General features: G+C 49.4%; 2 protein-coding genes across 2 annotated transcripts in view; one reads left to right on the forward strand and one right to left on the reverse strand.

Annotated features, from left to right (window-relative positions):
* Leo1 (LEO1 homolog, Paf1/RNA polymerase II complex component) overlaps positions 1-774 on the forward strand; it is a gene marked incomplete in the record, with an annotated part of 16,405 nt that extends 15,631 nt beyond the window's left edge. Inside the window, 1 exon segment of the mRNA XM_013510286.1 lies at positions 546-774. Within this exon segment, the coding sequence (XP_013365740.1) occupies positions 546-650 (105 nt within the window).
* Positions 775-4,936: 4,162 nt separating this feature from the next.
* Tmod3 (tropomodulin 3 (ubiquitous)) overlaps positions 4,937-18,747 on the reverse strand; it is a 51,925-nt gene continuing 38,114 nt past the window's right edge. The window contains exons 7-11 of the mRNA XM_005376634.2: positions 17,649-17,779; positions 15,441-15,548; positions 13,789-13,932; positions 12,010-12,154; positions 4,937-6,597 (exon numbers count right to left, since the gene is read on the reverse strand). Coding sequence (XP_005376691.1) covers positions 6,563-6,597; positions 12,010-12,154; positions 13,789-13,932; positions 15,441-15,548; positions 17,649-17,779 — 563 coding nt within the window. The 3' untranslated portion in view covers positions 4,937-6,562. The remainder of the gene's footprint in view (positions 6,598-12,009; positions 12,155-13,788; positions 13,933-15,440; positions 15,549-17,648; positions 17,780-18,747) is intronic.

An 18,747-nucleotide genomic window follows, 5' to 3' on the forward strand; every position in this document is an offset into this window, starting at 1 on the left:
CCTGGGCCGGACCGCTCGCCTCCCGCACCCGCAGCTGCCGCCTCTGTGCACAGGGACCGTGCTGCTGGCGAGCGGACCGCAGCGCCCTCCAGGCCACCCACACCCAGCGCGGGCCAGGCTCCGGCCACCTTCCCCCGGCGTCCCTTGTGCCTGTGCGACCAAGTGAGGCCACCAGGGCCCACCTGAACCCCGCCTCGGCTCTGGAGGTGCTCACTTGTGAGCTCTGCAAAGGTGGCGCTGCAGGGGCGCCGTGGGCACCGTGCGGGGAGAGGCCCTGGGGAGGAGGTGCTCTGTAAAGCCTCAGGCGCCCATAAATTTGAAAACTGGCCTGGACCTTGGGCTGAGGGAGGGGTGGTGTGTGTGCATCTAGCGAAAGCTGTTACTAAAACAGGTAGAGTTTCTAGGAAGGTACTCAGCTCACCTGTCACATCCTAGAAATGTTCTTTTGACTTCGATTTTTAAAAATTTTTCTTAGTACGTGTTTGCAGTACACAACAGTTACATTCGTCATGGGTTGACTTGGATTTCTTGAAATGTCTGTTCAGGAAGGCGAGCCGTCTGGAAAGAGGAAGGCGGAAGACGATGACAAGGCCAGTAAGAAGCATAAGAAGTATGTGATCAGTGACGAGGAGGAGGAAGACGACGACTGAGGCGTGACATGTGGACTTTTATATCAGTTGTACAGTTTGTTTTATAAATATGTAAACGAGCTATTTTGATTGAAACGATTTGCATTTGTGCAATTTTAATTGTAATAAGAACCCTTCAAAGCAAGTCTGTGTCAGAGCACGCTGTTTTGTTACCACCGCACACGGAGAGGATGCGCTGGAACGCACCGCGCTGTCCCTGCCGCACGTCTGCCCTGCAGGCCGGCGTCCAGGGCCCCGCCCCCACCTCTGGTGGTAGCTGGCATTGTGGCTGCTGGCACAGGACCCGCGCTGTCTGCATCCTCCCGAGCCCCCCTGCGAGAGCAGTCATGGGGTGAGGGCCAGTTCATGCCCAGTGTGTCCCCTGCAGAAATCCAACCCAAGCAAAGTCCCCTGAGGTCCTGGGTAGACAGGTATTTGAGGGCTCCCGTACACCCTGCTGTAGGTGTCACCGTCAGAAATAGCACAGGGCAGTGTTGTCAGTCAAAGTGCAGAATCCCCGATAAACAGTTGTCTAAGAAGGCGGCACCTGACATGTGCCTTATTCAGGGTCACGCTGGCTCCTTTTGTTGAATTACCTTTTTTTGGCTTCAGCTTTGATCTTTTAAAAACACTGCCTTGCAGGGACGTGGGTGGGGCTTGGCGGGAAAGGGGGTGCTCAGCTGCACAGCCTGGGTTTGGCCTGTTGGGCCCCACAGGAAGTGCGCGGCCGGCCCGGAGTGTGGTCAGAAGCCCCACGCTGTTCTGCGGCCCCGCTCCCTGCAGCACGGGGAGGACACTGTGGACGGGCTCGGCCTCCAATGGGCCCTCAGGAAACTGCCACGTTGGGTGGTTCAAGAGGGTGTGGTGGCTGCAAGTGTTCTCACATCTCACAGGAGTGGCCTGGGCTCCATGCCTCAGAGCTGCAAGGGCAGGGCCGAGGTCTGCTGGAGTCTCACATCTCTCCACACAGGAGCACGATCCGTGTGCCAGGCCTGCTGTGCAGCACAAACCCGCACTGTCACCTTCCACAGCCCCGCTCCTCTGAGGCTTCATACAAGCTTTTGGGGGATGCAGTAGTCCCCATCAGGAAGCAGAGTGACTCAGGGACAGTCACAGCTTGTTCTTGATGGAGACAGCAGGAATGGACTGCAAGATACAGGAACTGAAGTCAGGCTTGCTTTTGTTTTTTGGTACCGGGAACAGAACTCAGGACCTTGCGCTTTCCAGGCAGGCGCTGTGCCGCTGAACTACCCTCCCAGGCCCCATGCTTACTCTTGTAAAAGATCTATATAAAGCCTTGTGTGGTGGCATAGGCCTGTAATCCCACCACTGGGGAGGCTGAGGCAGGAAGATCACAAGATCCAGCCCAGCTTGGGCAATTTAGCAAGACCTTGTCTCAAGAAATAAAAGGACTGGGATTTAGCTCCATGTGAGGGTCCTGGGTTTAGTCCCTGTGCTGAGAAAAAGAAGTCTATGGGATACTTGATAAACTTTATTGAAATTACTTGTTCCACTATATAGCATTAAGTTTCAAATGCCTGCAGTATATATTTTTCAAAAGAAAGTCCACTGTGTTATGAACTGGATGAATAATTTTACTTATATAATTTTACTTAAATGTCAGTGTTATAAAATTCATTGCTTTTGTAGCTGTAAAAGTTGAAGAAGAAAAAAAAAGCATTAGGATTACTGGCACTGGAAAACACGCACCTAAGCTGCTATGTGACAAAGGATGATGTGCTGAAAATCACAAAGGTGATTTTCATGCTTCTCCATATAACCAAGCCCCACTATAATTCATCCCAAAAGCTGAAAAAAAGTGTAAGAATTTACTTGAAATTACAAACGTTTTATGCTGTGTACATACCTTTAAAAAACAAACTAAGACAGCTGGGTGTGGTGGTGCATGCCTGTAATCTCAGCACTCAGGAGGCTGAGGCAGGAGGATCTTTGCAAGTTCAAAGCCAGCCTGGGCTACAAAGTGAGTTAAAGGGCCAGCCTGAACTGCACAGTGAGACCCTGTCTCAAGAAGGCCAAAAAATCAACACAAATCCAAACACCTGGAACAATGGAATAAAAAACTTATCTTACGACCAGGTGCAGTGGCACACGCCTGTTTCAGCTACTCATGAGGCTGAGGGAGGACTGCTTGAGCCCAGGTCTGCACCAGCCCCGGCAACTTAGAAAGACCATATCTCAAAAAAGAAAACAAAAAAACCCTTTCTTTTTGAGCAGAGATAAAGTTTAAACTTTTAAAAATTGCCATATATACTCACCAAGTGCTTAAACTTTATTGTCAACGTTTAAACTACAGTACCTGGAAGGTCTTATGCCAACTAGTTGTGCCGCGTTACTTAAAACACCAGAGTCTGTTGGAAAGAATGAAGGCTTCTATGCTGTGAGGGAGGGGATAATCCTAAGTGTGTGACCCTGGTACAGTTAAGTGAACACAACCTTGCTGTGTTTTGGTATGACAATCTATTTTTAATCTGACTTGTAAAGACACTGGCTTTACTTCTTCACGTATTAGTGAAGACTCACCCAGTAATATCTTTTCCCCCTAAGAAACCCTGAGGTTTGGTCCCTCTGAAATGACCAAATTCCTGCAAAGTGGAATTTAAAATTAACAGACTATTATAGATGTTTCATGACACAGTCTGTTGGGTGAGGTGGCTCAGCCTGTAATCCCAGCACTCGGGAGACTCTGACACGGGAGGATCAGGAGGTTCAGGCCAATCTGGGTTACACCTGTCCTCGAAAACAAGTCCCAAGTTGCTCTGTTTATGGGGAAAGGCTTACAATACTGAACTACAGTGGAGAAAAGTGACCAAGACCTAATTAAAATATGACATTAACATTTGCCTCTGGATATATTTTCTCAAGTAAAGGTCCTCAGAGGAGAGCTGGTGATGCCCCTGCACCACACAAAGCTAGGGCCTGGGCTCTGCGTGGCGCGACAGAGCCTGGCTTTAGGACGAAAGACGCATGGCAGCCTGGGGACGGGCACGGTGTGGACTCCCTCATCTCACTTTAATGGGAACAGGGCTAAACAGAATGTACAACAGAACACAGCTAGTACTTCACCAAGGCAAACTTTCCTTTTATACTTTTTATTGTATCACAGAACCCCCTTCTGGAGAACACATTAGCTAACGGAGCAGCTGGGACAGTTCCAAGTTCTGTTTACGTGGACCTTGCCGGGGTGCCCGTCTTCTACAGGCAGGGCGGCGCAGTCCCACGGCCAAGATGCTCCTGCAATGGCTGCTGGTGCTGTTACACGAACGCTGATCCGCTCTTCAGGCAGGCGCCTTAGAGTGTATACTTAACGTACTCTTCGACTTTTACTAGGCTTTAACTACAAGGATACAGCATCAAACTCCATTTCCATCACAATTATATTACCCACTAGTATTGAGTTTTTAAAACATACAATTTCATGTAGACACACTAGAAACATGAGAACCCCAGATGAATATAAAACTTTATAAAAATGAGTAATTACAAGCTTTTTTAAAATCAGCAATTTAAAACTACAAAGAATATTCTCTTAGATAACCAGACACCTTTAAATTGGTTAGGCTATAAAACCTAAGATCTTAGAAAATTTCTGGCTTAAAAAATTTTTTTTGAGACAAGGTCCTGCTATGCAGTTCAGGCTGGCCTTGAGCTCACTTTGTAGCCCAGGCTGGTCTCGAACTTTTGAGGATCCTCCTGCCTCGGCCTCCCAAGTGCTGGGATTACAGGCGTACGCCACCACGTCTGGCTTAAAAATTAAGACTGTATCGAAACCCTAGTTTATCTGTGCTATTATAAAAATTTTAGAGCAATCCCAAAATACTGATTATTAAAAGGTTAAGAGGTGCCAGGTTTTTATAGATCAAAGTAAACACCATTGTTCTCCCTTACAATTACAATTCTTCAAAGATTTTTCTATTTGACTGATTCAGTGTTGATATTTTAAACTACTTCTCAATAAATCTTTTCTTCTACTACGCCGTGCACAGCAGTGCAGAGCGGAAGGGTGTTCGCCGAAAACTGCCTGGACTCACACTGATCCGCTGTGGTAAAGGGGACATCCGCACTGTGTGCTCTCAGAGACTAGGCAGGCTCCACCCTCCTCGTGTCTGAACACAGAAACCCTCACAGGAGGGGTCACACTTCTCAGCTGAGCTCCAGGCCGGGGCACACAAGGAGGCCTGGCCTGAGTGAGTGGCCACTTCCCTCCCAGTGGGACCCCGCACCTGGGTGGACTGCGCAGGCGCTAGAAAACCAGGTACAATTCCAAAGCTGTGCATGAGAAGAAAATGGGAAGAGGGCATAGAGAGAAGGGAAGGGAAGCCTGCGAACTTGAAAAGAAAGTCAGCAGCCTTTCAATGAAAGGGAACAGTGCAAGTCAGTCTTTGGTCCCTTTGAAACACTGGCTAGTGACTTCACACCCAAACCATCACATTCTCTGAAGGGCAACACTAGGCTGTTAAGAGGCTGATCTCCATGCTCTGCAAGAAGGTGCTGGGCTTGGGAGATAACGGAATGGCCAAAGCCAGAGCAGCAGATAATAATTCAGTTCCAAAGGCTCCTAAAAATCACTGACAGGCTGGGTATAGTGGCGCCTGCCTGGGACCCAGCATGGAGAGAGGCGAAGGCATGGGATCCCAGGCTCAGGGCCCACAGGTGACTCGGCGAGCCATCTCAAAACGGAAACGGTGGGAGTGCAGCTCAGTGGCAGAGCGAGCTGGGCTCAATCCCCAGGGCTACAACAGAGAGCGAGCCTGCCTGTGAGCGCGTCTCCTCCACCTGAACACCTTTCTTGACATGGCCAGCATGGTGTGGAGCTGGGCTCTCAGGGGCTCTTCTCCCTCCCCTCCCTCACTCTGCAGCCGTAGCGCAGGCCCACAGCACCCAGTTCAGGCTGTACCTTAATACTCCGAGTGTGCTACCATGATGACTCTTCACAGCATGGGTTTTAAGAAGCACAGGAAGAAAGCAGGCACACAATAAAGTCAGACTTCTGAAAAGCAGTGATCTTCCCTTTGGCTGGATGGACACCCAGGCGATTCTGGACTGTACTCGAGTGCCCGGACCTGCCTGGCACACGTATGAGAGCACGCGGAGGCTCACAGACTGGCAGCCACTTGCTTCCTCCTGCCCTCAGTAACTGACACTTGGCTCTGCCTTTTTATTGGAGAAGAAACAGCTGTTTTCTCAGATGCTTTTACAAAATTTAGTAATGCCCACATTAAAATGACAACTTTGCAATAGACATAATCATATTTTAAACAAAGCATGCAGCCTGGCAGAGCCGATGCCTTGCTTAATTACCCGCCTGCCCCGGCGCTGCAGGGACGCCGCAGGCAACACAGCCACCAGAGCACTGTGTCCCCTGGAGGGCAGCCTCGCTCCTCAACACAAGATTTTGCGCCATCAGGTTTAAAATTCTGGTATTGTTTCCTTGATAAAGAAAAAACCTACCCTTGCCAAATTCATGTGTTTTTAAAATGTGTAAAGGTCTCCAGGTTATGCAACAAAAAGCTTGCTCTTAAGACCTTACATCTAGAAGTAACAATTTTGATACCAGCAGTGTCCCTTTTGGATTTTAAAAATACTGATCCTAAAAATGTTGAAGTTTTTCTGCATAAATGACTTGTGAAACATTGTTATAATTGTATTTTTTGCCCAAGACTCATTATAAATCATTCAATTATGCTAACTTAAAAAACATTCTAGTAGAAAGTGGAAATGCTTCAAAATATAAAATATCACCTACTACTGATTTACAATTTTAAACTGATAACAACTTAAACTAGAAAATAATGTATATAGTTTTAAAAAAGATTTCCAGTCTTTTCCCTTCTACCCAGGAGAGATCTACACCTGCCATCACCACACGCTGTTGGGGGCCTTCTGGAGTCTTCCAAAGGTCACGCCGCGCGGATTTACTGGTAGTCCCCTTCGACTCGCCTCTTGCGCACTGCGGAAGAACAAAGGATGTTACACCCCCCTGCATTTTTAGCGTTAACGTGCTCACGACAAACAATCAAGTCAAACGAGTAAGTCAAAGTATAAAGTTTTACAGAGTGACACACGCATCTCCAGTTCACATGACCATTAATAAAAAACACACCTAATGTCCCCCACTGTTGTTTGCCTGCTGAGCGCCCCAGGCTGCTTCTGACCAGAGCCGCGTGCCCCACGCTGCCGACACCACACTCCCACAGTGGCAGCCGCATTTGAGTTCTGAGTCATTTATTCAGATATGGACACCGGTGTTTAGAACACTCACTGATAAATTACTGTGTTAATTCTACAACACACTCAGGCAGCTGAGGTTAGGACTTAGTGAAAGAAGTTATCTGCACACTCTCCTGGTCAGACACCAACCACACTGTATTTCCAAGGTCTAAGAGAATACTCCAGCGTACGCTCCCCTGGCCAGACGCCGCACTGTACTCCCGAGGTCGGAGAGAATACACCAAAAACACTCTCACCGTTTCCACAGGTAAGCAACTTGCTGCCTTCCAAATTCTCTTTCCCCTACAAAAGAAAGCAGTTCTGGGCTTGGATGAAACAGTGAATGAAAGTAACGGGAATCCCTGAGCCTGCGCGGTGGCAAGGGCCCTTGTGGCCACCATCACCTCTGGCTGTCAAGTGGCCCAAGCGAGCTCAGCTCTCTGGCTGAGGACATCAGGCAGGGCAGGTCTCTGCTTCAGGGTCGTGTGCTTGTGCTCCCACCCCTCAGCCACAGAGTGTCGGCGGGCGTCACCAGACCAGCATGCCTCGGCCTTCCAGCCAATTCCTACTGAAGGAGAAGCAGCACAGGTTCCAGACAGTGATGGATGGCACGTGACTCACGGTGCTGTCCCGCTGCCACAAGGCAGGGACCCTCTGTGCCCAGCTCCTCTGCAGCAGTGGCCAGCGACGTGTGTACCTCACAGCTGTGTGGCTGCAGGCACGATGAGTGCTTGTGTCACCAGCCGCCGTGGGAAGGTCACAGACGGCCAGGGTCCTGGCCAGCGGGGTCAGGCTGGTTGGCTCAGAGGACATGTGTGGGCGCGTTGCTGACCTCCATGCTTTCGCAGTGCACCTGACATGTCAGGTCGGTCTGAGGTTTCCTACTCCCTCCTCTCTGGACAAAGGGTGGCCCTGCCCCCAGCAGCTAACCTGGAACAGGAGCCCAGAGGCACTGGCCTCGGGCCAGGCCACAGAACCACTGCTCCTGGCTCTTTGACCACTGCGGCAGCCACAGTGGGTGTGAAGGAACACGCAGGAGTGCTTGTGCAGGTTGGGCTGGGGACAGCTACAAAAGTCTCAGATTCCTATGCACACTTCACACTGGCCAATTCAAGCTTGCCTCTGACTAATTTCAGTTCATGCTAATGAAGAAAGAAGTTTTATGCTTACTGAATTATTAAGGGTGTTTTTGCAGTATTCAGGAGGCTGAGGCAGGCAAGTCTAAGGACAGCTTGGGCTATGCAGGGACTTAAAGGCCAACCTAGACTACAAAGCAAGGCCAAAAATAAAAACAGGAAAAATGGGGCTGGGGATTTAGCTCAGCGGCAAAGCGCCTGCCTGGCAAGCACAAGGTCGTGAGTTCGGTTCCCGGTACCGGAGAAAAACAAACAAACAAAAAAAAAAACAGGAAAAAAAAACCCAAGGGAGACTAGAGTTCCCAAGTACAAACTTAGCTTACACACACACATTTCTGGATATACAGTGTCAGAAACACAAACCTCACACAATTCTTGGGGGCAGTGTGCGGCCGTCACTGGCCCATCACAGCGGGCGTGAGAATGCATGCTGGGAACGAGGCCTACAGGACAGAGTAGGAAAACAAAAGTGGTGCAGAGCTGCCCATGTTGCACAGTGGGTCTTAGGCCCACTGCCACTGTCTCTGCGCTTGCACGGCTGTAATATTCTGTGGCTGGACAGGACCGACGCAGCAGAATGGCATCACCAAAAAGCTGGGCAGAAGAAATGAGGAGGGACAACTTTATCCAAGTCAGAACGCTGAAGATCTGAAAGCGCCTCCTTCGCAAGCTGACGCCCTGGTCTCTGAAGGCTTTTCTGAGCCACCCCACCTCAGGCCAGAAGCCCTGCAGGTCCGAGAATGTGTCTGAGGCTTTTCAGCTGACCCACTGCGGAGATGGCAGGGGACGGGTGGGGAAAACACCGCACTGAGTGCCTACAGCGAGAGCAGATTGGGTGGCTGCTGTTCCCGTGGGGACCACACCACCGCCCTTGCCTCCTCTCTCTCACCTGGCTCGTCACCTGCCAGCAATTCCTCAGCTCACCATTAGGTGGCAGGCTTATAAATTCTACCCTGATGATTTTTTTGAAGAGGATCCAGTTTCTTTCCCAACCTGATGCTGCTGTGGAGAAATCCTAATCACCCTGAGTTTCTAAGTGTAATTTGGCTTCTAGTTTCTTGGTTTTTTTTTTTGGGTGGGGGGCGGTGGTCTTTCTGAGACAGGGTCTCACTATGCAGCTCAGGCTGGCCAGGAACTCACTTTGTGGCCCAGGTTGACCTCAAAGTCCCAGCGATCCTCCTGCCTCAGCCTCCTGAGTGCTGGGATTACAGGTGTGTGGTACCATGCCTGGCTGAACAGTTTCCAAATATTATCTCACCCATGCATTCAGAGGCCTATAATGGCTCTCAAATTGCCTACACAAAACTCAAAAGATGTCCAAGTTCTTTCCAGTAGATTCGGCGTCTTCTGCCAACCCAACTTTCCCTTACTTGGCTGGCATCACACTTCTAGCCTTTGGCACTCAGACAAGTTCTGGGGGAGTCTGGGATCCAGCATCAGGCTGAGTTCTCGGAGCCCACAGGCCGTTCTTCCTCGCACAAGAGCAGCTGGGTCACTCACCGACCTGAGGCTCTGGCCCGCGAGCCCAGGCAGGTGGTCCTGTGCTGCTGCACAGAGCTCCGCGTCTGCACATGCGCGCTGGTGAGAACAGCAGAAGGCACGGACCCGCCTGCACTGCCCCCCTGCACACCCTGGAGGCCGCCAGGACAGCGCCTCACTATGGGGGCCAGGCAGGCGGCAGGCACTCTGCTGCCCAGACCTTGTTGAATCACAGCCGGACACGTCTTTCCAGACAGAAACAGGCCGAGCCTGCCACAGACACGACACCAGGGTCCGGTGAAGGCTGGCTGCCCTGCCGTGACTATCGCTGGGGTCACTGACTGCTCGCGAGGGCACGGGGACAGAGACAGCTGGGGCCACAAAGCCACGGGTGGTACCTGGGCTCTGCTGGGACAGTTTCAGAGTGGCGCGAAGGGTGCCTGAGGCTTCAGCCTCCTGGCGAGCTACGATTACGGATGAGTACCACCACACCTGGCCTGTGCTCAACTGCACTCTCGGGTCACAGGAGCACGGGGGCTAGAAGCAGAGGTGACTCCTACCCTGTGCACTCACTCTCACTCAGCACCCAGGCAGGCAGGCTGAGGAGACACCTGACGTAACGGCTGGCCCCAGCCCTGCCAACATCATGGTCCCTGTCCTCGAAACACCGACAGCACTTGAAGATACTCGCTTGGTGGGGAGTAACTACCACATGAAAGGCAGCTGGGAAGCGTGTCCAATGCTGTGACAAGAGGGCAGGGGAGACCGCTACGCAGAGGGTCAACTGCCGGCACTCGAGCCCAAACGTCCACTTCCCCCGGGAGAAGCAGGCTGGAGCCTCCACCGAGCAGCACGGCCTGCAGCAGGTTCCCTTCAGAGGGCCTAGGGCCCGACATCGGCCCCAGGCCAACTAGACTGGAACTGTGAAGGGAAGGAAAGCCAAGAATTTTAATGCTTTCCAGTTATTCATGAAGTTTGGTCAGTCTTGAGAAACACTGCTATGAAAAGCAAAATTATTGAGCACAGGCCAGGTGTGGTGGTACTCATCTGTAATCCTAGCTCACTAGAAGGCTGAAGCAGGAGGACTGCAAGTTTGAGCTCAGCCTGGGCAACTCTGCCTTAGCAAGAACCTGTCAAAATAAAAACTTTATTTTTATTTTATTTTATTTTTTTGTTACTGGGAATCGAACTCAGGGCCTTGCACTTGCCAGGCAGGCGCTTGTGCCACTGAGCTATATCCCTGGCCCCAAATAAAAACTTTAAACAGGGGTAGGAAATGTAGCTAAGTATGCAGGCCCCAAGTCTGAGCCCCAGTCCTTTGGGGTTGCGGGGGGAGAGGGGGGACCTACAAGGAAAAAAATGGAAGTGCAGTAGTAAACCAACAGTAAGACAACTGCATGACTGTGTAAGCTACACCTATAATCAACAGTACAGCAAAGCACACCCATCCTGTTTAAAAGGTAAGTGGCACCAGGCGTGGTGGTGCGTGCCTGTAACCCCAGCACTCAGGAGGCTGAGGCAGGATCATTGCCAAGTTCGAAACCAGCTTGGGCTAACAAAGGGAGCTCAAGGCCAGCCTGAACTGCACAGTGAGACCCTGCCTCAAAAAAAAAAAAGGAGGTGGCTAAAACTCCCCATGGGAAACTACAGCCATAGAAGAAGGGGAGGGGTTTGAACTGATGCTTTCCACACTGATCGTGGTGAGAGACCAAAGCTGTGTTGTTTCTGCTCCACAAACATTGAAAGAATATAAACTCCAATTTGGCTGGAGCTTAAAAGAATAAGAACACTTTAAAATGTCACTCCTTTTGGGATGTCTTATTTCAATTCTTCTCCAAAATGCATCGTTTGAAATATTTTAATATCAATTTTAACCATAACTTAAAACATGCAGAAACAGAATTAAGTGTGGTGTTCCCTTTTTTATGTTGTAATTGGGAGACAGGTCTCATTATGTGGCCCACACAGGTGGAAATTCACATTCACTTCCACCTCAGGGCATCTTGCACTCTGGCTCAGCTGCCAGGCGCGTGCATCCCCTCTAATGGAGCCCTGGCTGGCGAGCTCAGCCCACACAGAAGCTGTGGGCCTTAGCAGCACCACGGAAGACAAGCGGCTCTGCACCCGGGAGATGGGCAGTGTGACTCCAACCTGGGGTTAAAACTGTTCTGTGTCCCCTTCACATAAACTTGAATTCTTATCTGGGTTTGTTTGAGGAAAATGGTAAAACACTTTCCTGTAATGTAGAAATCTTTGTTTTAATAGCTACAAGGTCTGATTTGTAACTGAAAACAAAATCTTTATCGTCAAAACTTCACTTAAAACTTGAAACATGCTTGTCCCAGGAAGCTGGTTAATGACCCACCTGACTGTCACCATCACCTGGCTCAGCCTGAGCACCCAGATAAAACGGACGCTGCAGATCACAGGAACAAAGGACAAGGAATTTCTCTGTGTTAAAACTTACATTTAAAAGTAAAAACCTCCACATATTAGCTTAATAGCATGATCCAGAAACTCAACTTGAAATGCCTTACCTAAGTCATTGTTTTTGGTGATAGCATTGGCCGCCCTGGTTCGGGGTCCCTGCTGTGTAAACTGATAGCCAAATTTCAGGATATTTGTATTTTCCTCAAGCATCTTGGCCATTTCTAATTCTACAGCCGTTCCCAACTGCTGCCGCTGGAAGAATCACAAATGAAAAACACTATAAATACAAAGTGCCAAAATACTCAGAAAAATCAAGACTAACACAGTAAGGCACAGGCTAGTTCTGTTCTTTAAACTTTCCCAATTCCAACATCACACGATGTGAGAAACAAATTTTTTAAAAGTTCAACCGCTGGGGATGAGCATAACGAAAAGGACAGGTAAGCACCACGAATGCTGGTGTGAGCCCCATAATCGCAACGACTCAGGAGGCTGAAGGAGGAAAACTGCTTGAGCCTAGGAGCTGAAGACCAGCCTGGGCACCACCGCGAGACCCTGTCTCAAAAAAAAGAAAGAAAAAAGGACAACAGTAACACAAGCTGCCAAAAATGTGTGGCTGTTAAGATTTCTGGTACGAATATAAAATAGTGCAGCTGCTATAGAAAACCATTTGAGAATTACAGGAAAAAAAAATACAAAAAGAAAACCACAAGAGTAACCACACGGGCCAGCAATTCCACACACCACTACGAAATGCAAGTGTATGTTCATATAAGAACTGGCATGTGAATGTAAATATCATTACTATTTTTATTGACTGAATGACTTTTTTTTGAGACAGGGTCTTGGTATGTAGCTCAGGCCGGCCTCAAACTCATGCTGATCCTTCTGTCTCAGCCTCCCAAGTGCTGGGATTACAAATGCGCACTACCACACCTGGCTCATATCATCATTTTTAACAGCTGAAAGGTGGAAACACTCCAAATGTAACAGAACACTATGTCGTCACACATAGGAACGAAGTATAGCTATAGCTGCCACCCAGATACACTACGGCAGTGATGGCGAACCTTTTAAAGACGACCGCCCAAACTGCAACCCAAAACCCACATATTTATTACCAAGTGCCAACACTGCAATGAAACCTGAATACTGAGGTTTCAGTTTAAAATAAACAAATGTTACCTGATGCTTGGCTTGGGGGTGGCTTGGCTCATGAGCTAACAAGGCTGCGTGCCCACTGTGGCTCACTGCTACAGGTCTGCCACCACTACACTAGGATAAAGCAGCTGACATGGAGCACACGCATCGCACGATCACTGACGTGGAGCCCGGCCAGGCAAACCCACAGAGGTGCACGGGTGAGCCCGCCTTGGAGGGGCAGGGCCTGTGCGGCGACTGCTCTGCACATGGCTTCCCCTCTGGACGAGGGTAGTGCTCTGCAGTGGTGATGGCTGGCTGCAGAGCTCAGAGTGTATTACACACTTCACCGTTCCATCAGAGTGAGCTTCCAGGTGTATGTATGGATTATACCTCAAATTAAACGTGGATGAAGCATTCTGGCTAAATTGTCAGAAGTCATCCTTTCAACCTTCAGAGTTCACGAAGTTTGCTCTGAAGGTCTGAGGGAGACACTTACATTTACCAGTGTTTCACACAACTGAGGTTATTTCCGAAGCAAAGGAACAAGGGGCCCCCGTGATGGCGCGGGTACTCTCCCCTGACCCTGGCCATGGCCTGGGGACCTGTCACAGGCCATGACGTGAACTGCACTGCAGAGCTTGAAGCGCCGCAGGGTGCCCCACAGCACAGCCCTCACTGGGGATGACTGGGGGTGGCCACAGACACCGTCCCATGTCATATGTGCCCTGCAGCCAACCGCTGACCTGATTGTCCACCTTGAGCTCGGCCAGGGTCTCGTTATCCCTCAGGGCGTCGATTAGTGCCAGGACGCCTGCCCCCGTGATGAAGTTGGACTCCATATTTAAACTTCTTAGGGTTCTGTTCACTTTCAGCATGTCGGCGAACGCCTAGGAAGGGAAGAAACACCGGACGTGAGCTGTGTCATACACTGGCGGGCGCCACGACATACACTACTTATGTGCCTGCCTGCACACAGCTCTTCACACCACCAGCCTGACAGCAACTATTTGTCCTGGGCCACAGCCCTCAATCTGCCTCATCTGCCAGGCTCACCCGCCCCACCCTGCCCATAGCCACCTCCTGGTCCCAGGCCCTCAGCCTCCCTGGGAGCTGGACTCAGCAGCGTCTCACGAGAGGTTCTGCTTCGGGGCCACCGTGCAGCCATGGGAGGGGAATCAAGCTCTACACTGGGGAGAGAGGGGCAGGAGACCAGACCACAGGTGGCCACTGGGGAAAAGCACACAGCCTATGCGTCAGTGCCAGGCCTGCTCCCTGCACCGACCGCTGGCAGAAGCCCAGGGAGAAGTGGGGAGGAGACGAGTGTGAGGGCAGGAGAGACCCAGGAGCGGGACACCGGGGCTCAGCTTCTGCAGAGGGGTCAAAAGCGAGCTTCTCCTCAAAAGCTGACCGCCAAAAGAGAGAAAAGGCAACACAGTAGGGCAGAGCCTAGAGAGAGCTAGGGACGGACACCACACACTGTCCCTTCCATGCAGGGCGACAGGCTCTGCCCAGGTGGCAAACTCCTCACCCACCCCACATACGTCTGTTCCAGGGTTGCCGACAGTCTACACCTCAGCCTACACCTGCCAGCCCCAAGCTGCAGATCTAACAGGAAACCTGAAGTCCCTGCCCGGGATCTGCCGTTCTGGTGAGGACAAACAACAAGCAAGTGGATGAGCAAAATGGGGAAGACAAAGCGGGAAAGGTGGGCATTCTGGGGCGGGGAGGGCTGTACTGGCTCTTTAAATGCAGAACTTTCACTCAGGAGGCCAAGGCAAGGGGACTGCCGAGTTCAAAGCTAGGCTAGGCCACACAGTGAGCTCAAGGCCAGCCTGGGATACACAGTGATCACCGCCACAGACACTGAAAAGCACTGCACAAAGACCCAGGATGACAGATCCAAAATGAACTCCACAGATGGTAAAGAATACAGTAGACATGGAAAGATCTCCAAGACACACAAAAAGTTAAGCAATGGAACAGCATATAGCTATCGCACGATTCCACTTATGAGTTTGTCTCTGTTTTGTATGGGGGACTGAACCCAGGGCCTCCCACAAGGTAGCACTGAGCCCCAGCCCCAGCCCTACACATGGTTTGGATTACTTTTGTTTTATTTTTTTGAGACAGGTTCTCACTATAGTTCAGGTTGGCCTTGAACTCACTACACAGCCCTCAGTGATCCTCCTGCCTCAGTCTCCCAAGTGCTAGGATTACAGGAAAGCACTACCACATCTGGCCCCATTTATGTTTTAAAAGTTTATAGGAAGTTCAGGGAAAAACATCAAAGGGTAGTTGAAGAAGGTAGACCTTGCGTATAAAGTCACACTTTAAGCCACTGAAGCACGCCCAGGCAGGAAGCACGGTCTGATCCCATCAACAGCAGGGCACTCACCACAGCCACGGGGTCGTTGCTCCGGGTGGCCGCAAGGCTGAAGTGCTTCACGTGTGTGTTGCTTTCCAACGCCTTTGCGAACTCCTTTAGGGTTGGAATTGGGATGTTCTTGGGACAGAATAATGTGAAACACTGTATTTTAGTTCTCAGGCAATTCAGTCCATTCACCAAATATATCTGTACTTGCACTTTACTTGAAAATGTCCTCCGAAATTACATAAACAGACACCGGTCAGCAAGTGGGAACCACACGGCCTTCTCTGCGGCCGCCTGACTTTTCCGTCTGGGTGAGGCGCACCCGCCGTGGGGCACAGCAGCGCACAGGCCACACCGTCTAACCCTCAGCTAAAGACACTGTCTCTTCTCCGCTCGGAGTCACCACCTGTACTGAAGCGCACCCCGCTTGTGTACGGTGGACCTCATCTCTGCCAAGCAGAAACCTGGGGCAGAGACCCCCTGTCCTCAGTCAGGCAGCTCACAAGGTATCTGGAACGCAGCCCACCACTCCTGGGGGGAGGACACCACTAGAGAAGGCCCTGGCTCCCGGGCACTGAGACCTCCAGTCCCTGGACAGCCTGGCAGCCTTCATACGCCCATCTGCAGATGACGAAAGCAGGGCTGACGCCAGGACTCCAGCTCCCCCGTCCACCGGAGGGCAGAGCCTCTTCCCAGCAGCCTCTAATCTCCAGGTGCTGCCTCCTACACCCCAGGGCTCGGTGCAATCAAGACTTACAACGAGGACTTTGAAATGAAAGTTCTGCACGGTGAGCAAGACAAATGACCCAAGGAGGAGCTGCAGTTTCAGGCCTAGTAAGATCTCAGAATGTCCATTTGTAAGTATTTACTCAAAAGAAATAAAACCATACAGTCACACAAGAACCTGTACGTAAATGTATACAGTGGCTTCATACGTTATCAACTACTTACCAGGCCCATTATTTAAATACAGGATGACCAAAAATTGCATATTTTTTGTTAATTTTTATAAGATAAAAGGAAATATAAAAACAAGTTTTATCAAATTTATTCAACATAAGAATTGACTGGTTGGAATGACACCTGCCTGAGTGACACTCAGGATAAACTGTTCAGTGATAAATGACCCTAATGGGAAGTAACCCATATGTCTATCACCTGACGGATGGATGAACAATCCATTTATCCATACGATGGACCATTAATCGGCAATAGAAAGAAACCAGCTAAGGATGCCTCCTACACTGTCGAGGAATCTCAAATGCATTAAGCCAAGCAAGAACGCAAACTCCAAGGCTACATGCTGTGCAACCCCACTTATACAGTGTCTCAAGGAGGCACAGGGATGGGGAGGAAAACCCACCCAGAGCAGTCAAGGGCAGGAGCCAGGTGAGGGCCGTCGGGGTGACAGACATGCTTCACATCTGACTCTGGAGCTGGCTGACAACTGAATAAACGTCACAACTCCCAGAGCTGCACATTTAAAGGGGGAATTTTACTATATACAAATACCACCTGAGGAAATCTCATTTTAAACAAAAATAAAGTTCTTAAAAGTTGGAGATTTTTGACCTATTTTGCATGCTTATATCTAGTAATCTGATCAACTACTTTGAAGACAACAATATGCAGTATAACAACCATTGCTGAGTTTCTACCATCTTGTTTAGTGAAGCTCTGATCATTTCTAGTGCTTTTTATTATTTTTTATTCTCTCTAATGGTTTGATTAATCTTGCATTCTTACATCTGGTAATATGAGCAACTCTGTTGAAGATAACAATAGGTAATGTAACAACCACTGTTAATTCCTATCATTTTGTTCTGAAACACTGTATGTATCATTCTTGTTTTTGCTTTGTTTTGCTTTTGTCCATGTTATTTTGTTTTTATTCTCTTTAAAATGAAAAAGCTGGAGATTTACTGACAGCCTGTAGGGCTTCGGTTTTTATAACATCTTTAAAAAGCAAGTCAGTTTTATGAAACTATGATAATAAATCCACTATATCATTTAAAAAATAAAAAAATAAACAGCAAGTCAGAAAGCACTGTTCTGTAACACCTCTAACATCTGAAGGCGCTATGGTAGCACACTGTTAGGAGTAAGAGCTTTCCCTTCAAAGCAGAAAGAACTAGCCTATCACATGCAAACTGCCCGGCCGGCCGTCATCCTGGGCTCAGCTGACTCACAGCGAGCGACACCAGGCCACCCCAGTCTGCCTAACACACCCACCTTTATGTTGTTCAGATTGACCTCGACGAGGTGGGCGTCATTCTCCCTAATCCTCCTCAAGCTCTCCTCAACGTTGGTTGGATTTGGTGGCTCGTCAAATACTGGGACAATCTTCTCACCTTTCACCACATCTGTGATGACACACAAAGAGCAGAGTAGACTGAGTTGGGTGACGCTAGTACAGAGAGTACAGACAATGACAAGGTACCACACCTCTCCCCAACTCCCTCACAGTGTGAATTCACCCGAATTGACTAGAAGGCTTCGTCTCCACAGTTCCCCAAAGACTGTCAGCCACAGCTCTCACTGAACAGAGAGCAGGCCTGCACTCCGGTCCACTCGGCCAGCGATGGAAACATCTCCTCACTGAATGAGTAAGTCCTGAACTGCACAAAACTGACAGGTCTCTTTCCCCACCCCACCGGGTATGTGTAAAGCTGCCGCTGAATGAAATAACAGGTCCTGTCAACGAGATGCTTAGGTGACAGGATCCAGGGGACCACGCGACCTCCACCTCAACCTTGCTCCCTGGAGACAAGGAGCAGATGGGATAAGCTTTCTAACACGATTCAGTCATCATCAACAAAGCACTGCTTTTTCATTAATGCATACCTGTAACACAGACTGGTGAGATGTGTTCTGGTACATTGGTACATGTACCTAACATTTTGATTGCTTTTACCTCCATTACCACTTCTTTCACCATCACTAAAAATCTGCCTTCTAGTTTTCTGCCATCTCTCATTTATGGATTCATTTCCCTCTTTCCTTTCTAGATCGTTCATATGACAGAAAACGCACAATATTTTTCTTTTTCTTTTTTTTTTTTTTTTTGAGACAGGGTCTCAACTATGTAGCCCAGGCTAGCCTTAAACTTATGATTCTCCTGCCTCAGCCTCCCCGGTGCTGGGGTCATAGGAACATATCCTCAACACCACCATGACTTAAGAGACAGGCTTATGTCTCTAGCTCCATCCATTTTCCTGGAAATGACATGAGTTCATTATGTGTCTGAGTAATATTCCAGTGTGTATATAGTACACTTTCTCTACTCACTCACCTACTTCCAAAGGGCAGCTAGTGTGAATCCTGCTGCTAT

The sequence above is a fragment of the Chinchilla lanigera genome, unplaced genomic scaffold (assembly GCF_000276665.1).
Source record: "Chinchilla lanigera isolate Chin_1 unplaced genomic scaffold, ChiLan1.0 scaffold00008, whole genome shotgun sequence".
NCBI classification, from domain to species: Eukaryota; Metazoa; Chordata; class Mammalia; order Rodentia; family Chinchillidae; genus Chinchilla; species Chinchilla lanigera.